At 48.5% G+C, this 18,378-nt stretch overlaps 6 protein-coding genes across 6 annotated transcripts; 3 read left to right on the forward strand and 3 right to left on the reverse strand.

The window, feature by feature from the left end:
* Nucleotides 1-454: 454 nt before the first annotated feature.
* B0J16DRAFT_374630 (uncharacterized protein) lies at nt 455-1,754 on the forward strand (the record flags this gene model as incomplete). Its single annotated transcript, XM_046130616.1, has 6 exons — nt 455-627; nt 691-937; nt 993-1,051; nt 1,106-1,177; nt 1,241-1,638; nt 1,679-1,754. Exons 1-6 carry the CDS (start codon nt 586-588, stop codon nt 1,752-1,754), a joined length of 894 nt encoding a protein of 297 aa, XP_045980192.1. The 5' UTR covers nt 455-585.
* A 134-nt stretch (nt 1,755-1,888) lies between these two features.
* Nucleotides 1,889-3,141, reverse strand: B0J16DRAFT_347339 (Sec61beta family-domain-containing protein). The gene is made up of 4 exons (XM_046128556.1): nt 2,979-3,141; nt 2,630-2,837; nt 2,477-2,572; nt 1,889-2,418 (listed from the first exon to the last, which is right to left on the reverse strand). The coding sequence occupies exons 1-4, from the start codon at nt 2,979-2,981 to the stop codon at nt 2,384-2,386; spliced, it is 342 nt and encodes a 113-aa protein (XP_045980193.1). The 5' UTR covers nt 2,982-3,141; the 3' UTR covers nt 1,889-2,383.
* Nucleotides 3,142-4,195: 1,054 nt separating this feature from the next.
* Nucleotides 4,196-6,106, reverse strand: B0J16DRAFT_174141 (HAD-like domain-containing protein). Its single transcript, XM_046122457.1, has 3 exons — nt 4,836-6,106; nt 4,633-4,782; nt 4,196-4,579 (listed from the first exon to the last, which is right to left on the reverse strand). Exons 1-3 carry the CDS (start codon nt 5,841-5,843, stop codon nt 4,268-4,270), a joined length of 1,470 nt encoding a protein of 489 aa, XP_045980194.1. The 5' UTR covers nt 5,844-6,106; the 3' UTR covers nt 4,196-4,267.
* A 3,233-nt stretch (nt 6,107-9,339) lies between these two features.
* B0J16DRAFT_347346 (ABC transporter transmembrane region 2-domain-containing protein) lies at nt 9,340-12,570 on the forward strand. Its single transcript, XM_046128557.1, has 4 exons — nt 9,340-10,352; nt 10,401-11,456; nt 11,505-11,958; nt 12,011-12,570. Exons 1-4 carry the CDS (start codon nt 9,723-9,725, stop codon nt 12,301-12,303), a joined length of 2,433 nt encoding a protein of 810 aa, XP_045980195.1. The 5' UTR covers nt 9,340-9,722; the 3' UTR covers nt 12,304-12,570.
* Nucleotides 12,571-13,141: 571 nt separating this feature from the next.
* On the forward strand, nt 13,142-14,566 carry B0J16DRAFT_174181 (uncharacterized protein). Its single transcript, XM_046122458.1, has 2 exons — nt 13,142-13,761; nt 13,819-14,566. The coding sequence occupies exons 1-2, from the start codon at nt 13,316-13,318 to the stop codon at nt 14,408-14,410; spliced, it is 1,038 nt and encodes a 345-aa protein (XP_045980196.1). The 5' UTR covers nt 13,142-13,315; the 3' UTR covers nt 14,411-14,566.
* On the reverse strand, nt 14,406-17,895 carry B0J16DRAFT_174206 (uncharacterized protein). Its single transcript, XM_046122459.1, has 6 exons — nt 16,931-17,895; nt 16,705-16,878; nt 16,611-16,657; nt 16,449-16,559; nt 16,245-16,394; nt 14,406-16,192 (listed from the first exon to the last, which is right to left on the reverse strand). Exons 1-6 carry the CDS (start codon nt 17,664-17,666, stop codon nt 14,723-14,725), a joined length of 2,688 nt encoding a protein of 895 aa, XP_045980197.1. The 5' UTR covers nt 17,667-17,895; the 3' UTR covers nt 14,406-14,722.
* Nucleotides 17,896-18,378: the final 483 nt, after the last annotated feature.

Consider the following 18,378-nt stretch of genomic DNA (forward strand, 5'->3'; position numbering starts at 1 on the left):
ATACTCTCTCTAGTTTAGAACCACAGGTCATCTATCGATCTGCGAGAATCTAGAATAACATATCACTTCTTGCCTTGAGCCTAACAGTCCTTTCAGCTTCCATCAATATCAATATCAATATCAACACCATCGTCTACCTCTCCTCGCGTGTTGCTCAAAGTACAAACTTAGACACATCTCGTTGAGATTGCATTTAATTGTTTAGGCAGTAATAATCCAGTCTATAGTTCTAGCTAATTCTGTGCTCCTACCTCTTTGGTTAATCTTTCTCTCACTTGACAGCTACCACTAGGTTGCAGAGTTCAGAATGGGTGCCTATGGTGGAGCCAGATAACCTGATTCATACTCTAGCACTACTGAATCACTGACCAAGAGATCAGTGAATTATAATCGCTTAGCTCTTCGCCGTTTATAAGAGCTTCCTTTACTTCTCTCTGGCTCCTCCACAGGCTGCCTTCTTTCCTTCTTCTCCCTACCATCACCTCCCTCTTCTTCCTCTTTGCCTTCCATCTGTTAACAGTTTTTTGCTAATACAAGAGCAAGTCACCATTCTTTTGAACTTATCGTTAATCTTTTGTCTTCAAGATGAACCTCAATCATTGTCTTGAGTTTGGCAGAGAGGAATCCGTTAGTTATATCGCCGATAGACCCCCCCAAATCTAACCAAATCTAACCAAATATCTTCCACAGCAAGACAGCTACTTCCCGCCTGGGCCTAACGAGTTCGTTCAGGATGACAGTGACTCCGAGTATGAATCCGATGGAGACCAGTCGGCTGAAAGCGACTACGAGTATGAATCCGATGAAGACAAGACTCTTGTTGAGGAGAAACTCCGCCGCACCCCTGCCTCGGGCGATCCAACTGAAGTACCTTGCATGGAATGTGCCATCAGGATGGCAGACAAGGGACCAGACTCACTTTGCCATCATCAGGATGGTTCGTTTACCTTCCGTGTTAGTGAGGGGGGGCTTTTGCTGACGTCGATACACAGCGTCAAATGTTGTCAAATCTTGTTGCAGATGTGCTCACCTCCGACAGCGCTGTTCCTCAGTATGCTTGGGGCTCCCATCTTACAAAATGCAACACCGCTGACTTATTGTATAGCTCCCTCCCCATGCCGTTGGGCCTGGGCGCCGCCTGCAAGAAGCGGCTGTTCGGATCAACAATGGCCAGCATGTAAGCCACATTATACCATGCCTCTTCGATATCTGGTCTTTACTTACCACTTGCTGAAACAAGATCCCTAACTGGCCTGAACTCGCTGCTCTATTCGAGGAAGTGATGCAACAGTCTGGACTACCTGTGCAACAGTCTGAGCTACCGATGCAATTATTGCAGAAGTTTCAGGAAGCTCTAGATGGCCACCGTCAAGACATCAAGCGAGATTTCAAGCAAGCTCTAGAAGAAAAAGAGCGAACCTTTAAGAAAGCTCTGGAAGAAAAGGATCGAGATTTGAAGCAAGCTCTAGATGACCTAGCTCGAGACACCCAGCTAGCTCAAGAACTCCGAAATGCCCAATATCGCTTGTTGCAAGAAAGCGTGGAGAGTGGCATTGATACCATCATTGCTGGCATGAAACTGCTCGAACATCTATTCCGACGGATACTTGACGGCTGGCGCCATGCCAGCAGCTCATAGTACGTTCACTCATAACCCATGAAACAAGAGTGTTCTTAGTGCTAACTCGTTTCTAGAATTGCCCAAGGGATACAAGGACACATATGAGCAAGTGTCCGGTGATTGGGAAAATTAGACGGCTTGGGTTTTTCTGTCTATACGTTGAGATGGTAATAGACTAGTTTTAAGAAATGGCTTATGTGATACGCTTCTCTCCCACGGGGTTTATATCAGTGCTCTGCCTTTTCGTTAAGTGAGGTTGATCAGCTGGACGTTCAAACACGATATTTGACTTGCTTCCCACCTATTACTGCAGCCAGCCCAGTGTCTCGGCATAGACCCAATTGAGGAATGGAACACATCTGCGTCTCAAAGACTTAACGGCACATGTCCCTTGCATATCACATGTGTAGTCGATAGAGGTTCAATGTTGGTGCGTCAAAACAGTCAAAGTTGTTAGACTGCTATATAAAGTCCAGATTGTCGGTTTGGACCCTTTTTCCCGAGATATAATACAAAGGCTCCCCTCATAAACCGCAATACCAAACAAACAAAACTTCCGGTGTGGCCGTATTAACCTAATCCTCTCCCAATTGCTGAATATGGCGCATCTTTTCACATCACATAGCTTTCATGTGTGTAAGAAAGGCCCATACGCCGCATCATGGTTTATAACAAAAAATAGCAGCCGTCCCCAAGATATCGTCATCTCTCCCTTTCTCTTCGAGTTTCGTCGTGAAATTTGGAGTTTTTTGTCGCAGCCGTTTAGCTGGAGAACTTTCGGGTAATCTTGGCGATAACTGGAGATTGAGTTAGGGGACACGTATTGGACACATCTTGTGAGGGGGCAAAGCATACTGTGAAGAGCAACAACGCTGAAGATAAAGACAAGAGAGAGAACAAGGACGACGACAGGGTCGACCTTGAGGCCGGGCGACTCATCGGTGTAAAGTCCTACAAAAGGGTATCAGTATAAATGTGACTAAATGTCGTCCAGACAAAGTAACGTACGCAGCATGGTGCTGCTAGAACCACCGGCGCCAGCGGCGCGAGTGCTGCTTGGTCGAGCATTGGCAATCTTCTCCTTCTGGTCGGCAGCAGCGCGTCGTCGGATGGCAGTACGGGGACCACCAGGGATAGCAGGGGATGAGGGTCGGCCGATGTTGGCACCGCTGGCAGCAGCGCCGCCGTTAACGGGGGAAGAAGGACGAGGGGAAGACTGTAGAAAACACCATGTTAGTGAATCAATGTCGATCATACAACAAGCTTCGAATCTAGAGAGAAGAGCTCAGTCGCAATGCGACACTAGCTCCGCAGCTTGCATCGCCAATTGCTCTCGCTTCGAAGCTTAAGAACGTACCATTGTTGAAGAATTAAACCCGGAGAATGAGAGTTGACGGAGAAATCACAGCAGGATTTCTGAAGGGCGCGAAAATGGAAAGTAAAGGAGAGGATAGATAGTAAAACGTTGATGGAAACCAAGGATCAAGACGAGAGACGGGTCCTAAATTAATGGTTTGGGTGGTTGTGCTACTCCCCCCGTAAAATGGGGGACCGACCACTTAGGGAGTTGAGGCCACATTCACCAGAAAGGAGGGAGGCGGGGCTATGATTTTCCGGTGGCGTCTACTGAACTGAATTGAGCTCTCCAACTCCAAGGGACTACAGCTCTCCACAATAGGTAGGTAGGTACGAGCTCCACATCAGATCACTTTACTGCAAGTAGCTTCATTAAGCTGAGCAACATGCGACAGTTTACCATTTCAAGCCAAATTAAGATACTGCAACAAACAAAGTGATTATTTCATTCAAGGCCATTATTCTGTAAAAAGAAATTTTACAATTTAGTGAGACTATGTATGGGAGAGATGGCTGTAGCCTCTACACCTGTTGATCCTATCGTCAGGCGGATTGGATATCAACAACAAACGCTCTCGTGCTCGCTTTCGAGTCCGCTCGCAGACTCGATATGAATGTATCAAGGGTGGTGTATAATCAAAAAGAAACAAAGACAACAAGAAGGAAGAGAGAAGAAGCAGCGGTAGCAGTATCAAAGACAAGGAAGGAACCATAAGACAAAGGGAATCAAGACAACAAAAAAACATTCGCGCATCACTGGCGCGTCATCCATGCACCTGTCGAGTTCTCCTCCAGCTCTTTTTTTTCATCCCTGTGACATGAGATGGTATGACAGGTGTTCAATCCTCCTCGACAGGCCCTCTCTCTGTTTCTTCAGCCCAGCATGTATTGAACACGACATCCCACCTGTCACTGAGCTCCGTATCCGGAGATCAAGAGCTTGTATGTGTCCCCGTGCCTCTCATGTTGCTGATCCATCTTTTTGCTCTGGATCTGCGAGATGTAATGGAAATGCCTGCTGTAAAAGGCCACCGTGCTGGTGGCGACCAAAGACCGCCAGGTATCTTTTGTAAAAGGAAGTTTGAGCATGTTGGCGAGGTTCGTTTCGTTTCGTTCCATCCCAACCGCTCAATTATGTATGATTAGACAATAGTACATCTATACCAGGAAACGAAAGCTCTCAACCAAACGCCTTCCGCTATGATGGCAACTCTGCAGATCAACGGTTGTAGTTCGAATCGTGGAAAAATGTTTGACAAAGTAAAAATGTTGTTAGGAAACGGTCATGCTTCAGAGTGTGACATCGAGAACAAGACTGACGTCAGCGACGTTGGGTCCTGCCAAATCCTCAAGGACGGGTATGAGGTCTAGTAGCTCATTGTCGTGGGCATCGGAGAACCAACTGCTGATGGGTACAGCGTGCTGTGGGTGGAAGATGTAGGAGGTAGGCGAGTTATCGATGATGATGGTATCCTTCAGGTCTCGGCCAACTTGGGACAAGTCTTTGACGTAATTCCCTTGGTGGTTGTAACAGCTCTCACGGAAGAGTCTGTGGTGAACAACCTTGTGAATGTCCAGCTGGTCCAAGAGCGGGTCTCCATACTACGCATTGTCAGTAAATCTCCTGGTCTGTCAACTAATGAGGTAAGACTCACCTTAGAAACGGAAGCTGTAAAGACTACAACCTCGTAGAGCTCTCCAACACGCTTCATGAATTCGTCGACGCCGGGTCGCTTGATCACGTAAACATTGTGGTAGTTACCCTCAATCTCGACAGGAATCGTAAAGTCGGCTTGATGTAAGATCTTTGACAGAAATTAGCGCATATCCACGACAAATAGATTGCTGATAACCATACCTTAAAGGAACTGTGAACCAAAGTCTCATCCAAGTCGAGAACCAGGCATTTTCTGCCCTTGTGCTCTGGTGCAATTGGGGGCAACAACCATTTCTGCGGTTCGGGTGCTGATGGGCCAGCATCTGTAAATTGACTGGGTGCCACGACCGCAGGGCCTGGGGGTGGGGGAGGCGGTATCGTTCTTTGGGTTGGAGCTTCGACTGCAGGGGCTTCAGGTGCCTCTTCTAGCTCCTCAGTAGGAGCATCTTGCATATCCACGTCACCGTTATTAGGCTTAGGCGTCTTGTCTGCCACCTGAGGCTCTTCTTCTGTGGGCGTAGGCTTGGGGGGCTCCACTGTGACTGAAGGGGGAACCGATTGCTTCGATTCCCTGTTTTCTCGCTCTGCCGTTGTGATTTCGTCGTTGGCGTGGCCTGATGAGGTAGCCTCGTCCTTGGGTTCCGGTGCGGGGACAGTAACTTGAGGCTCTCTCTCAGCAACTGGCCTGGGTTGTTCCTGAGGAGTATTGGTTCGCGACCTTGCGGATGTCGGGCGAGGCGGTAGGACGTCGAGCTTGTGTACGTTTTCGTTGTTTTCCTCGTTGCCAGCCGGGCCTTCAGGCGTACCACAGCATCCAAGAAAAGCCAATAGACCGCCACGCTTCTTCTTCTGTGAGGGGGCAACAGGAGAGTTTGGCTGTGTGTTTGCAGCGGTGTTTGTGGGTTCAGTTTCGCCTCCAGTCCTGTTGCTTGAAGTACTTCCGTTCCGTCGTCGCGCCCGGAGACTTCCTTTGGAGTCTTTCGATCGGCTTCCGATGCTGTTCCGGGGATCGCTGACTGTAGCCCCACTCAACCCCGTCGATGTTGGTGACGATTGGTTCCGCTGTGACGATGATCTCGAGGGAACCTTAAGGAGACCGCGACCTTTTTTGGAGCTCGTTCCCTCCTCTGGAGATAACTGACCCTTGTTCGACATTTCAGCATCGGCTGAGGTTGCCTGAGGTTGAATCTCGTCGTTTGGGTTCGACATGTTTGCTTTCTCTCCTAGAAACCGGTCAGCTACTGTTTTTGTGGGATTTGTAAGGCACGAAGCAATCGCGAACGTTGGCTGACACAGGATATCAATGCATCAAGAGTGCTGACAACAGATTCCTGCGCCTCACAAAACCCTCACTTCATCAAGTGAGAGCTATAAGCTTGCGAGTACAATCTTGAAAACCGTACTGTCCAAGCAATCGCGCAAGATCCCGGGCAGGCGTGAGAGGTAACAGGTACTCACGTCGTTGACCGCAAACAAATCCGTCTGATATATCGGTCCCTGACTCTTCAAATGCAGCCTATCGAGGCTCAAGGTGCGACAAGAAACGAAGTCAATCGGTATGGCGAGTACAAAATAGTTGATAGGTTTCGTCGGCTCTGGGAGTAAAAGGGCGACGGTGGGAAATTACGGCGCGTTTGGGCCAAGGCAGGGGAGGCTAGAAATCGGCCTGGACCAAGAATCGGGGAGGAAGAAGCGAAACTTTAGGATGGACCAAAAAGGGTCGCAAAAATGAGTGAATGAATGGACGACTTGTCTCAATATTGGAGACAGAATCCGTCAACAGAAAACCTGATCGGGGATTGCGTCGGTCGGGGATGGAGCTCGGTGAGAATGAAGAAAGACGGAGGACCAGCGGAAGACGGGAGCAGAGAGGATCGGAGGCTGAAAAGGACCTGGCGCACAAGCGAGATGATTGCCTTTAAGAGGTGAACTTGGTCTTGGCTCAGCTAGGAGAGATTGAGAAAAGCAGAGCAGAACAAGCTTAGGTCGCGCAGGGTATCTCTATCAAACTCTTTCTCCCTGGAAGTTGTTTAGACTGCAGACGAGGATGAGAAAGGCAAAAGTCAAGTCCAGGTTGGATTTCGGTTTGGAAAGGCTGGAATTGGATTGGATTGGATTGACTGGACGCGATGCAGTGCGTGCAAAGTGCAGCGACAGTGGGCGACGTGCTGGAAGGGAAGCCTGGTCCGGGGGGCATCCGCTAGAAACAGTGAGCAGCAGGGTCACTGGGGACGGTGGGAGACTGTGAACCTCTGAGAGGTCAGAGGATAGAATGAGAGAGGCCGAAGAGGATGGGGCTTGACTGGGCTTGACTGGGCTTGACTGGGGTGGGTAGTAGAGGGAGGTGTGAGTGGAGTTTGGCTCGAGATTAACCCTCCGGGACCATCCATCATGATAGGGTAGTATCGTATACTGTAGACTTTGGTATCATTAGCACTGTGTTTACAGCATAAGTCCAAGTGTTGAGGACAGTGTCAACTACTTCACATCTGGTATCTCCTGATAGCTGATAGACCGTCCCTTGTCACTCATCTCCGCTAATAATGGTGTCCGGCAAGCTCATCTTAACCACCCTGTCGTATGGCTGGTTTAGGCCCGCTCATGGCTCGGTGCGGCGCCTAAGGACCCCTGTCCTGGTTCTGCACATGTACCTACATTACATTTATTACCCTCTCTTACTACGTACTTGATGTCGACCTGATCAATTCTACTGTACTGTACGTGAGAAATCAAATTATCAGAACATAAAAAGCAAAGATTTTAATTAATACTGTCATGGTGGAGTCTCGAGTCCTGCAAGCATTCTATGCAACCGAATTCACCATATCGTCTGCTGGAAAGCTCCGTTTAATCGGGTGAAAGCTACTAACCTCATTAGCCTGGGCTGCCATCACCAGGTGCTGGTAACCTACTGTACACTGGATTGATGCCCACACCAACAAGGGATGGCTAATGGGTATCCGTTCTTCACTCTAATAAACCATGCCCATGATCTTTTCAGCAGCACAGCGCTGAGGAGAGGGGCCCTCCTTTTAGCATTGATGAACATGTCCTGTTCCGTACTGCATGAGAGAGGAGCTTAATTTCGGGTCTTTACATATAAACAAACAAATGAGATTTGTTGTCAGTCAATCAGGTCGTTCTGTTTTTTTACTGCGTTGCCCCCCAAGGGCCCAAGCTCTCCCCCAGCTTTTCAAGCTTCTTCCTTGCGGTCTGGTCTTGGTCTTGGATTTGGATCTCGCTTTGAACTGACTGACTGAGGCTGCTGCCACCATGTCACTCACATCCGTGTGCTACTGCTACATGACCACTGACGTACGGGACGAGATGCACGCTCTTTCGATGTTTCCTCGTGTCATGCAACCTAAAGTGTTTGTTAATGGTACGGATACAGTGCCTATGTGTGTTGTGATATCTTGAATAGGGTTGCTGGGAGCGTCTGCATGGGATGACATTGATGCTAGCGAAAGTTACTACCTGGTCCATGCAATGTCATTCAACGATGCTCATTAATTCATGTAGCCGTATCCGTAGCTTTGCTTGAGTCGTTGAATCCTTAGCTTCCAAACCTTCCATACATACGAGCTTCTTCACGTGCATTCCCAGAATTCGAGTCCAAGCAAGACCCTTTCGTCCAACCAATGCTCCTACTCACGCATATCGCTTTCGGAATTCCCTTGTGGTCCAGCTTCAGTTCCAACCCAGGTTCTCAATTCCATCTTCTCTTTCAAGACTGAGACACGGAAAGAGCCCTTATCCCTGTCGGTCCGGGACAAGTATCCTGGGTCAGTTGCCATGATTGGCCGAGTTGGCGCCCGGATCAGTGATGTCTCCATGCATCGTGGGCCCGTCGGCCTTGACCACTTAAGAGACCTGCATACCCGCTGTCGCTGTGGTCCGGTTAGAGAGTCTCTGCAGCTGGTGTTTCTGCTTGGCCTAGGATATCATATCGATCTTGTTTGCTGTGATGTATTTCAGGTCAACTATAAGCTTACCCGGACATGGCTTCCTTGGGCATGTTTCTGTAGTGATCACACCATCGATTTGCTCCCCGAGGTGAGGCTGGATCTTTGAACGAGTGGGTTTACGGAAAAGTGTCATCGGTTGATTTAAGAACGGCAAGTTCGTGGTAGTGAGTTGGCCCCTTGAACTAGCGTATCGAAACTGAGTCGTGTTAACCTTGGCCCTGGGCTGTCTGTAAACGTGTATGATCTGGACGATATTGAATTGCAGATCGATATTCAGTTCTCGTACCTACCTTGAACGGTGTAAGACTTGGGTAAGACGACGGTATCACAAGTTCTGTTGTGTCTGAATTTTCGTATATTTTAGTGACAAGAGTCGAGGTCAAAGGGAGTCGTGCAAAACTTACTACGACTCCCACGTCAGCCGTGAATAGTCATGGTGATATGTACTAAATACAAACAGATCAAAGAGAAGACACACAAAATGATTGAGTGCTATACAACAAGAAGCAAACATGTATACCTAGGTAGGTAGTCAAGAGATCCGAGTTGATATCATGGTCGTACATAGGTAGATTAGTGGTTGTCTCTTCAGGGTAGGTTGTCTCCAAAGTTCAGTCCACTACAAAGATTAACCGAACCAATGGGATGTCAACTCGATCGGTTAAGGAAAGTCCAGATGCTCAGATGCTTCCCCCATATTTCCCCAGCTTTTCTTTCATCATGTGATTGGACACAGTGTCGTCATTCCCGCTCGCCGCATCCGTCGGCTGCAGCTTAGGTGAGGCAGGTCGCAGTTGGAGGCAGGCGCAAGCCGTCTCATGTGCCACTTGCCTCGGATACCCGTATTTCACATGCTCATGACTACTTCGATACTTGTCAATCTCAACCACATTTTGCCTTAGCCAAACGGTTTCTAACTACCACACATTTTAATACTACCATCAAATCTTTGACATCACGTATAACACACGCTCTTGCTGATGGACACGTAAAGAGAGCGCTCTGAGCCTCTTCAGAGACTTGGTCCTTATTGTTGTTGTGGGGGAGCTACTCCAACTATCACAGTATAAGCACCCAGCCAGCGTCATCACAAAGCTCGTACTCAATTCACTCTTTTCTCATGGCCGGGCAATCAACGCTGCGGCATACTGCCGCCGAGGAGCAGTTAGCCGCGTTCCTTGACAAATGGACGGGTAAGATCAAGACAAGGTTGCGCGGAACAACTCGCACAACTCGTTTACTCGCGACACTCGCCCTTGCGATCTCAATTATCCTTGGTGGAGTCGGAGGGCGTCGATGGTGGAAGAATCGACGACATGAGCGAGAACAAGGTCGCAAACTGGTGCGCACAAACTCATGGCTTCACAACAAGGACGGATCGCGAACTATCTATGTCCCATATAAAGATGGAACGTCAAAAGTGGTTATCAACACAACCAAGCCTCTCACCTTTGATGCGCATCGACGTTTGTTCCTGAACCCTCCTCGCGTATCTGGTCTACGAGAAGGCACAGTACCAGCAGCGCAAACGAAACCTGGCCTTAATATCGCTTTCCTGCATCAGTTCCTAAGCCTGATGAGCATTATGATCCCGCGATGGTCTAGCAAAGAAGCCGGCTTACTGCTTAGCCACGGCGTGTTTCTGATGCTGAGAACATACCTCTCACTGGTTGTCGCTCGCCTAGATGGAGAGATTGTACGCGATTTAGTCGCTGGAAACGGTGGGGCTTTCTTATGGGGCATCTTGAAGGTAAGTAACCAACCTGATGAAATCATACCAGAAACTCACGTATCTTAGTGGTGCGGAATCGGTGGCTTTGCCTCTTACACAAACGCCATGATCAAGTTCCTTGAATCTAAGGTCTCTATCGCCTTCCGTACGCGACTGACACGATATATCCATGACCTCTACCTTAACGACAACCTGAGCTATTATAAGCTTTCAAATCTGGATGGGGGCGTTGGCCAAAGTGCCGATCAGTTCATCACTCAAGATCTGACACTGTTCTGCGCAGCGGCAGCCAACATCTACTCATCGCTTGGCAAGCCTTTTGTTGACTTGTGTGTCTTCAATTATCAGCTTTACAGATCCTTGGGTCCCCTGGCTATTACCGGCCTAATGGGCAATTACTTCTTGACTGCCAGTATCCTGCGACGACTTTCGCCACCCTTCGGCAAACTAAAGGCAGTCGAAGGTCGCAAAGAGGGTGACTTCCGAAGCTTACATGCCCGCCTCATTGCCAACGCGGAGGAGGTCGCCTTCTACGGTGGCGCCGAGACTGAAAAGACGTTTTTGAACCGTGAATTCAAGTCGCTAAAATCTTGGATGGAAGGCATTTACATGCTCAAGATCCGCTATAATATTTTGGAAGATTTTATTCTCAAATACAGCTGGAGTGCTTACGGCTACCTGCTGGCATCACTCCCCGTATTCCTTCCGGCGTGGGGTGGTGTTGGAGGCCGAGCTGAGATGGTTGAGACTGCAGTACGAGGAGGACGAGAACGTAACCGAATGAAGGAGTTTATTACGAACAAGAGGCTTATGCTTTCACTTGCAGACGCAGGTGGTCGCATGATGTACTCAATCAAAGATCTGTCAGAGTTGGCAGGATATACCAGCCGCGTGTATACACTTATCTCGACATTACATCGGGTACATGCCGATTCTTATCAGGTTCGAGCTGGACAGAGCGAACTATACTCTCTGTCTGATGTTTCAGGAACCATCCAGAAGGGGTTTGACGGAGTTCGTTTCGAGCATGTGCCAGTTGTCGCTCCTGGTCTGTGGCCTCAGGGAGGTGAGGAGTTGCTCGAGTCCTTATCTATTATTGTGCGAAGGGGCGAACATCTACTTGTAAGTTTATTCCGACCATTATTCCGTACGTGCACTGACAATATCTAGATCTCCGGACCGAATGGCGTGGGTAAAACCGCAATTTCAAGAATCCTTGCTGGCTTATGGCCAGTATACCGAGGATTGGTCAGTCGTCCTAAGGACGTTGGTCAAGACGGAATCATGTTCCTTCCTCAGCGACCATACTTGAGCCCAGGAACTCTCCGTGACCAAGTCATCTACCCTGATGGCCACGTTGACATGAAGGAGAAGCGCAAGTCCGAGGATGACCTTATGAATGCTCTGGAGGCCGCGAAATTGGGATACCTGCCTGATCGTGAAGGTGGATGGGATACTCGAAAAGAGTGGAAGGATGTTCTCAGCGGAGGTGAGAAGCAGCGCATGGGTTTCGCTCGCCTACTCTATCACGAGCCTCAGTATGCCATTGTCGATGAAGGCACTAGCGCTGTTTCGAGTGACGTCGAGGGTTTGCTGTACGAGACATGCAAGGAGAGGGGTATCAGTAAGTTCCAACTCTGTTTATGGTTATGATATCATTTGACTAACGCACACAGCACTTATCACTATCTCAACTCGAGCATCGCTCAAGAAGTACCACTCATATAACTTAGTCCTTGGTATGGGCGACCGAGGAGATGAATGGGAATTTGAGCGTATCGGTACTGAGCGCGAGAAGATGCAGGTAGAGAAGGAGCTACAGGAACTACGAGAGCGACTCGCACAAGTGGAAGAATGGAAGAAGCGCCGGGACGAGATTGAGACAGAATTGTCGGCTGTCTGGACGGATAAGGGTGAAGTTTTGGAGGCTCCAACATATGCGGAGAAGGCAGCAGAGGGGCAGGAGTAGTTGGATGAAGGGTAGCTGAAGGGTTAGTTGATGTGAGATGACGTGGAAGAGCAATACCCGTACAGTAACTGATGGTGGTAGTGTTTATTTTGCATTGAGTCAGCCAGCGACAGTTGTATACTTGAGAATATTAGGGATCTACATAGACGATCTATCACAGCAGGGGGGAACAGTAGCGATATGATGTTTAGAAGGGTACAGAGTATACAGTAGAGGGATAGAAATCAAGGGTTCAATAAGACGATAGTTGCATATACATAACAGCCTCAAACCCGATTATCGGCTGACCCTGACAGCAGTGGAATTCCAGATCCAATATGCAAATCCCCTCCCGCTTTACCTGTTTCCCTTAGCTAACGTTAGAACCAATATTTCCCAAGCCAAGCTTTGCAGCTCCAACGCCACCTTTCCAGGGACATCCCCAATCACGAGGCCGTAGCGAGGCAAAGTATTTAGCGGCGCACGCTAAAGTAAAACAACGCCCGCGCCGCCCTTCGGATAACGATGATCCCGCAACGGGCGGGTCTTGAATTGTTAATTGAATTTCTGAACGGTTTTTAGTTGCCTTTTCGTCCCTAAGGTTGGGTTCTAGGAGGGGAGGCAAAAAACAGGGTAGAGGGAATCGATAGTTTGGTCTGGAGGAGGGATGATACGATGGTGTCATTGATGCTTTCTTCTTGACTTCTTCTCTTTGTCTCTGCGAATTGAAAAACTGGTCGAGTCCCCTCTCGCTGAATGCATGTCATCTTTAAAGTCTGATGTATCTATTGGTTTGGCTGAGCTTGAATGCATGATTGTTTCACCAGACTGAGCTGAACATATCAAGGTTGCCTCTATCCCGGTCCGAGGAAGCATATTCGCAGCCTGACTATTGAGTCTTTTATACTTTTGGTAGCCCGGCATTCTCCTCCTCCTCTTCTCTGTCCTTATGAGCTACGACTGAGTTTCAGCGTCATCGGTTTCAACAACAACTACTACATATTCAATCCCAGCTATAGGTGAATCTTCAACCATGATCAGAGGTCACAATCCCAGGACATCCTCTTTCACCTCAATCTCTCGTCCCCATCTCCCCTCAATTGACGAAAACGAGATTGCTTTAACGCCCTCCCCTCCCAGCCCATCTACACCCCCAGCTCCCCTTCGCATCCCCAGAAAGTCTCCCCGCCGTGCTCTTCGCAACCATGGCATCCCACCGCCAGCGTACATACCTCGGGCAAGACCCTACTATGCTCCGCATATGGCGCATTACTCCCCGCCGAGGTACGACTATGGGTATGCTGAAGCAAAGGGCAAGTTTGTAGAGACTGATATGACGGACGCGGGGAGTTATAGGGAGAGGAGGTTTTGCGGTGTTGATAGGAGGAGAGGATGTTGCTTGTTGGTAATTTTCATGGTTGGTGCTGCTATTGTTGCAATTGCCTTGGGTGTTGGGTTGGCGATAGGTTTGGACAATGCGTAAGTCACACAACATAGGTACCGATATGAGAGATGCAACTAACTGACCATCAACAGAAGCAAGAACACACCACAAGAATCTTCAACTCCAAAACCAACGCCTCAATTCCCCGCTGGTTCCTATTCCTTCAGAGCAGATCTCCAAAACATATCCACGGACTGCACATCCAACCCCTCAACATGGCGTTGCTACCCCTACACTCAAGGATCCTCAGCAACCTTCTTCTGGATCATCACAACCAACGACGACAACTCATACAACATCTCATCCACCACAAACCCCTTCGCGCCATCTTTCTCAAACCTGACTCTCAAACGTCTCGATGAGAACACTTCCAAAGAACGATTGCAGTTCTCGTTCTCAATGACCAAGACGGTTGTTCCGGATGCTATGCTGTCATCGAGTAACCGTGCGGCGAAGTGCATGTTTGACAATACGCTGTTTGAAGCTACGCTTTGGACGCAGAGGAACGATGGTAGCGATGATGGATCTGGCGGTGATAAGTTTGCCGACTGGCCTGGTGACGTTGAGATTGTACAGCGCAAGATGTTCAGGGGCGGATCACCAGAGTGTCTGGATAGCCAGGGAAGTAACGTGGGCGATATAAAGGCTAGTAACGGTACATGTGAATGCCGTTATGCTAACTGAGCATTTTTTTCCTCTGCAAAGAAATTGGATATATTGTGGGCTGTGTTTTAGTCCGACTACCTTGAGCAAGAAAGGAAAACGGCCAACTGATAGGAGTTAGTGATACCCAGGAACAGCAAGTTCTATAATCTATATAAAATAACAACACAATATGGCAGATGATATCAAACAGTAAATCTAGTTTAGCACAAAGTAAAACATAAAAAGACAAATCCTGTGAAAGCACATTTTGTCTACCATCAACTCCCCAGCCTTCGCCAAACTAAACGACCTCACTACGTTGAAAATACCAAACTCCCCTAAACCTTGCCCTCACTTCAGATAAGCATAAATAGGAACAGTACCAATCATGAGCTGGGACTCGAGCTCCTTCGTCCGGGACATGAGGTTGCGGAGAGTGACTGGCATATGTGGCAATGCTTTCCGGACAAATATGCGCATCGCCTTGGACTTGAGGTATTTGGGCTTCTTGGAACTTGGTCCACGAACCACCCTCTGAATCTTTGGCGACAGGATCTCCACAGGAGCTTTAAGCTCTTTAGTGGGACTTGGAGGTATGTCGAACTTGACATACTTTGCAGGACGTTGGGTAGCACGGTTAATGCTCATCTTCCAGCCAGTAGAAGGGGGCTGACGCTGGAGGTTGTCTGGGTCTTGGCCAGGAGGTATTAACGGTGAAGCAACTTGATTGCGATCATCATCGAACTGGAAAAACGACTCCTCACGATCGATGTCCATAGCTTCCCCTGGACCGATCCCGTTTGACTGGCCTTGAATGGCAGCACCGGGTCGAGTTGTCGAAGAGTCTGAAAGGAGAGGAGAAGTAGCCAAGGCACTCGGTGGAGACGGCGGAGGCGGTGGTGTAATGCTCTGAATGTTTAGATCCGCCAACAAGGACGCAGGAGGGGATCTTGATGAGTGGTGTGACGTGACTACCACCGGAAAGGTCGGGGATAGAGCAGGTGTTGAATGACGTGTGTTGTTAGCAACGTTCAGATTGGCTGCGGCCAGGAAAGCAGGAGGAGAGCTCGAGCTTGAGACAGCCTGGATAGCCCCTTGAGGCCTGTGAGCAAGGATACGTGATCCGCCAAGTTTTTGTATTTTGAGAGGACTCATGTCTTCAGTCGGTTCAGTCGACTCCTCTCGTGAACGCTTCTGCGGCGGTGACGGGGTGTTGACAGGTGCGTTCTTTCCAGAACCAGGCGGCTGTAAATCACTTGGAGGAGGCACGGCCTGAACAGGTGATTGCGTCAGCCCAGGGGTTTGTCGAGGGCTGACACCTCCTTGATTGCTTTGCACAGTACTTTGAGACTGTTGTTGGTTTGACGGGCCAGTAACATGTTGAGTGGGTTGGTTCGGAGCTCGATGACCCTTGCCGGTGTCAGTTACCCGCACTCCCGGATGCAATGCGAAAAGTCCCTGCTGATGTATCACGGCCTGTTGAACAGGATTGACGTTGGCGGCTGGTGACTTTGGTGTATGGGACGGCACTTGTTGAGGGCCATGCAGCGCTGCCCACCATCGTGCAATTTCCCTAGGATCGTAGCCCGCGGAGTTCTTCCATTGCTGGATAACCCTCAGTATTTGTATCGGGGTGGGTCTGTCAACAGGATTCTCAAAGAGGCATCTGCGGACAATGTCACGTAGCTCTATATCGACCCAAGAAAAATCCTTGTTCTTCAGCGCCCAACCATATGTGCATCCTGTCTTTCCGTCCAGACTCTCATAGCGTTCGCACACAAAGGGGTGCCTGTAAGACACTCCGGTAATCATGGATTCCATCTGCAAAGAATTAGACAAATCTTCAACCTGAACAAAACTGACTCAAACTCACCACTTTGGCAATGAGAAAGACATTGGTCCACGTCCCAAAGCGCCCAGCACAAGCAGGTCCCTTTGTAAAATCCTTGCCCCCAAAATCGTTCTGCACCTCTTCTGGTGTCATCCCTAAAGGAAGGTCGTCCCACTCACTGCTTATTTGTTCCTATACATATCATTTTTAGCAATTTCGACCAAGTTCGACACCAAACATACGTACCGGCGTTGCAGCTTGAAGCTTGGGGACCCATCGTAATTTCCAAAGACCGATTTCAGTCATTTTACCCCAATATTCACTCATGATCTCGCTGAACGCTCCCAGGTCATGCAACTAAGCCCAGTCAGCATATTGGCGTAGTCATTGTGTTTCTAGTATAATTACCTTGAATGCGGGCCTGTCTTTATGAGACTGTTCTTGGCCAACAAGTACTAAATAGAAGTTAGTGGTGGAACTTTACGAATGTAGACATGCTTACTATTGTGGTATTCCATGTCTAGATGAATGTCATGCGTTGGGTTATGATTAGACTCGAATTTTTCCAGAAATGTATCTGCTTGATTGTTTTGTTCGGCCTCTCTGAAACGATGTTCAAAGGTAATAGATCTGTCCAACACTGGTGTATACGCAACAGTAGCAAGTCCCAGCGCATCTGCAAAAGTAAGCAAGTCAGTGGGAAGAATGATTTGGACAAGATAACTCACAGCACTCCAGTATCCCCCAAAGAACTGAATTGGGGAATTTTTGCTTCGTTGTAGCCATGTTCCTCATAAGGCCAGATACATCACCATATGGAGCATACTCAAACACAACACATTTAAGCTTTGCAGCATCCCAACAACAGTCTTCTGTAAAGTTATTGGCGGCCGTTGGGTTTTCCTTCTTCATCGCTTTTCGTATCGCTGCAGACTCGTGGTCTAGCTTGATGACTTGGGTCGTGTGTTCCGCTCCATCGTATCGTAGGTGGAAACTTGCTTCTTTCGCGTGATCAAAGGAATCAGAATCCTTTTTACCTTTCTTGATCACCACTCTCCTGGTTGACCCGTCATCGAAGGTGACATCCCATAGTGAAACATAACCATGACCTCCTTCGGCAAGCACTTTGACGAATTTGAACTTCAATCCCTTCCACTGCATTGACTCAATTTTTCGTCGAGCATCCGCTTGGAGATCGCCAGATGGGTCTGGATTTGGAGAGGGATTTATGAGTACCGGAAAATACTCGGTATCTTTACGGATTTCTTGATTGGCAAGCGGAATTCTGCGTATTTCATTCTGGGGAATGTGATCCCAATCGTAAAGGACAACGGAAGTATCGCCGCGAATAAGAGCTGAGTTGATGGCGAATAAGTTCCGCTCTCGAGTTAGGTAATGATCTTTTTGATGGCCGGGTGTTACGGGCGTTCGAACCATCTTGATCTTGATATCACGGCCTCTCATGTTGGGCAAGGTGTATCGAGTTGTTGGTTTTGTCGAGAATGAAAACTTGAAGGGAGTATGTGACAGCGGAGGTGGATGATTCGATGGTAATAAGCTTGTGAGAAAGAACAAAGACCAAAGGCACGACTGCCTGGACTTTACTCAGCCCGCGATTATCTCCATAGTTCATACTGCAAACAAGGGAGAAGATCGAGTCCCCAATGAGTGTTTGATGGCGGCATTGTGAGAGAACTGAATCTGTATTTGGGTACTTGGTACTCTTGGACAAAGAGGTGCGGTGTTTCCGTGCTGGTGTTTTAGAGATTTCTTTGTTCGTCAACCTGGTGATGTCTTTGATCCCAAAGGTGGTCTATTTCGGTCGCTCGAAGCCATGATCGCGAAAGTAACTGTGCGGTAGCTTGAAAGGGTTCTTTGAGAGTTGTCATGATTAGACTCGTCGAGTCTATTGTTGGTGGAAGTCAATCATGGCAGCCAAAAAAAAGGAAGGACATAGGGGTGCATTCTTTGTCGAATTGAAAGTGAAGCTGTACAAGATCAGGACCCGTCGAATCTTCTGATGACAATGAATTGGGTGCCATTGATCTCGACCATGTCATGTCCGTCCTTCTTTTCCCATCCATCATGGGACTTGATCAACAAGGGCCAGGGTGTGTTTACAGAGGAATCTTTTTGGTGGAGACCTTCTCCATGTGCCTGAGAGATTTACCCGCTT

The sequence above is a fragment of the Fusarium flagelliforme genome (genome assembly GCF_020744385.1).
Source record: "Fusarium flagelliforme strain FIESC 12 MPI-CAGE-AA-0113 chromosome Unknown B0J16scaffold_6, whole genome shotgun sequence".
Taxonomy (NCBI): domain Eukaryota; kingdom Fungi; phylum Ascomycota; class Sordariomycetes; order Hypocreales; family Nectriaceae; genus Fusarium; species Fusarium flagelliforme.

Bases quoted from the DNA above. Each gene is read 5' to 3' on its own strand.
- B0J16DRAFT_174181 (XM_046122458.1), top strand. From the start codon at position 13,316: ATGATCAGAGGTCACAATCCCAGGACATCCTCTTTCACCTCAATCTCT. The intron at 13,762-13,818 runs GTAAGTCACACA...GACCATCAACAG, and splicing joins GCGATAGGTTTGGACAATGC to AAGCAAGAACACACCACAAG.
- B0J16DRAFT_347339 (XM_046128556.1), bottom strand. The intron at 2,573-2,629 runs GTACGTTACTTT...ACCCTTTTGTAG, and splicing joins TTCTAGCAGCACCATGCTGC to GACTTTACACCGATGAGTCG. The intron at 2,419-2,476 runs GTATGCTTTGCC...CTCAATCTCCAG, and splicing joins CAGCGTTGTTGCTCTTCACA to TTATCGCCAAGATTACCCGA.
- B0J16DRAFT_347346 (XM_046128557.1), top strand. From the start codon at position 9,723: ATGGCCGGGCAATCAACGCTGCGGCATACTGCCGCCGAGGAGCAGTTA. The intron at 11,457-11,504 runs GTAAGTTTATTC...GACAATATCTAG, and splicing joins GAAGGGGCGAACATCTACTT to ATCTCCGGACCGAATGGCGT. The intron at 11,959-12,010 runs GTAAGTTCCAAC...TAACGCACACAG, and splicing joins ATGCAAGGAGAGGGGTATCA to CACTTATCACTATCTCAACT.
- B0J16DRAFT_174206 (XM_046122459.1), bottom strand. From the start codon at position 17,666: ATGAGAGGCCGTGATATCAAGATCAAGATGGTTCGAACGCCCGTAACA. The intron at 16,879-16,930 runs GTGAGTTATCTT...TTACTTTTGCAG, and splicing joins TTGGGGGATACTGGAGTGCT to ATGCGCTGGGACTTGCTACT. The intron at 16,560-16,610 runs GTAATTATACTA...GACTGGGCTTAG, and splicing joins AAGACAGGCCCGCATTCAAG to TTGCATGACCTGGGAGCGTT.
- B0J16DRAFT_174141 (XM_046122457.1), bottom strand. From the start codon at position 5,843: ATGTCGAACCCAAACGACGAGATTCAACCTCAGGCAACCTCAGCCGAT. The intron at 4,783-4,835 runs GTATGGTTATCA...TTTCTGTCAAAG, and splicing joins TGGTTCACAGTTCCTTTAAG to ATCTTACATCAAGCCGACTT. The intron at 4,580-4,632 runs GTGAGTCTTACC...GACAATGCGTAG, and splicing joins TTACAGCTTCCGTTTCTAAG to TATGGAGACCCGCTCTTGGA.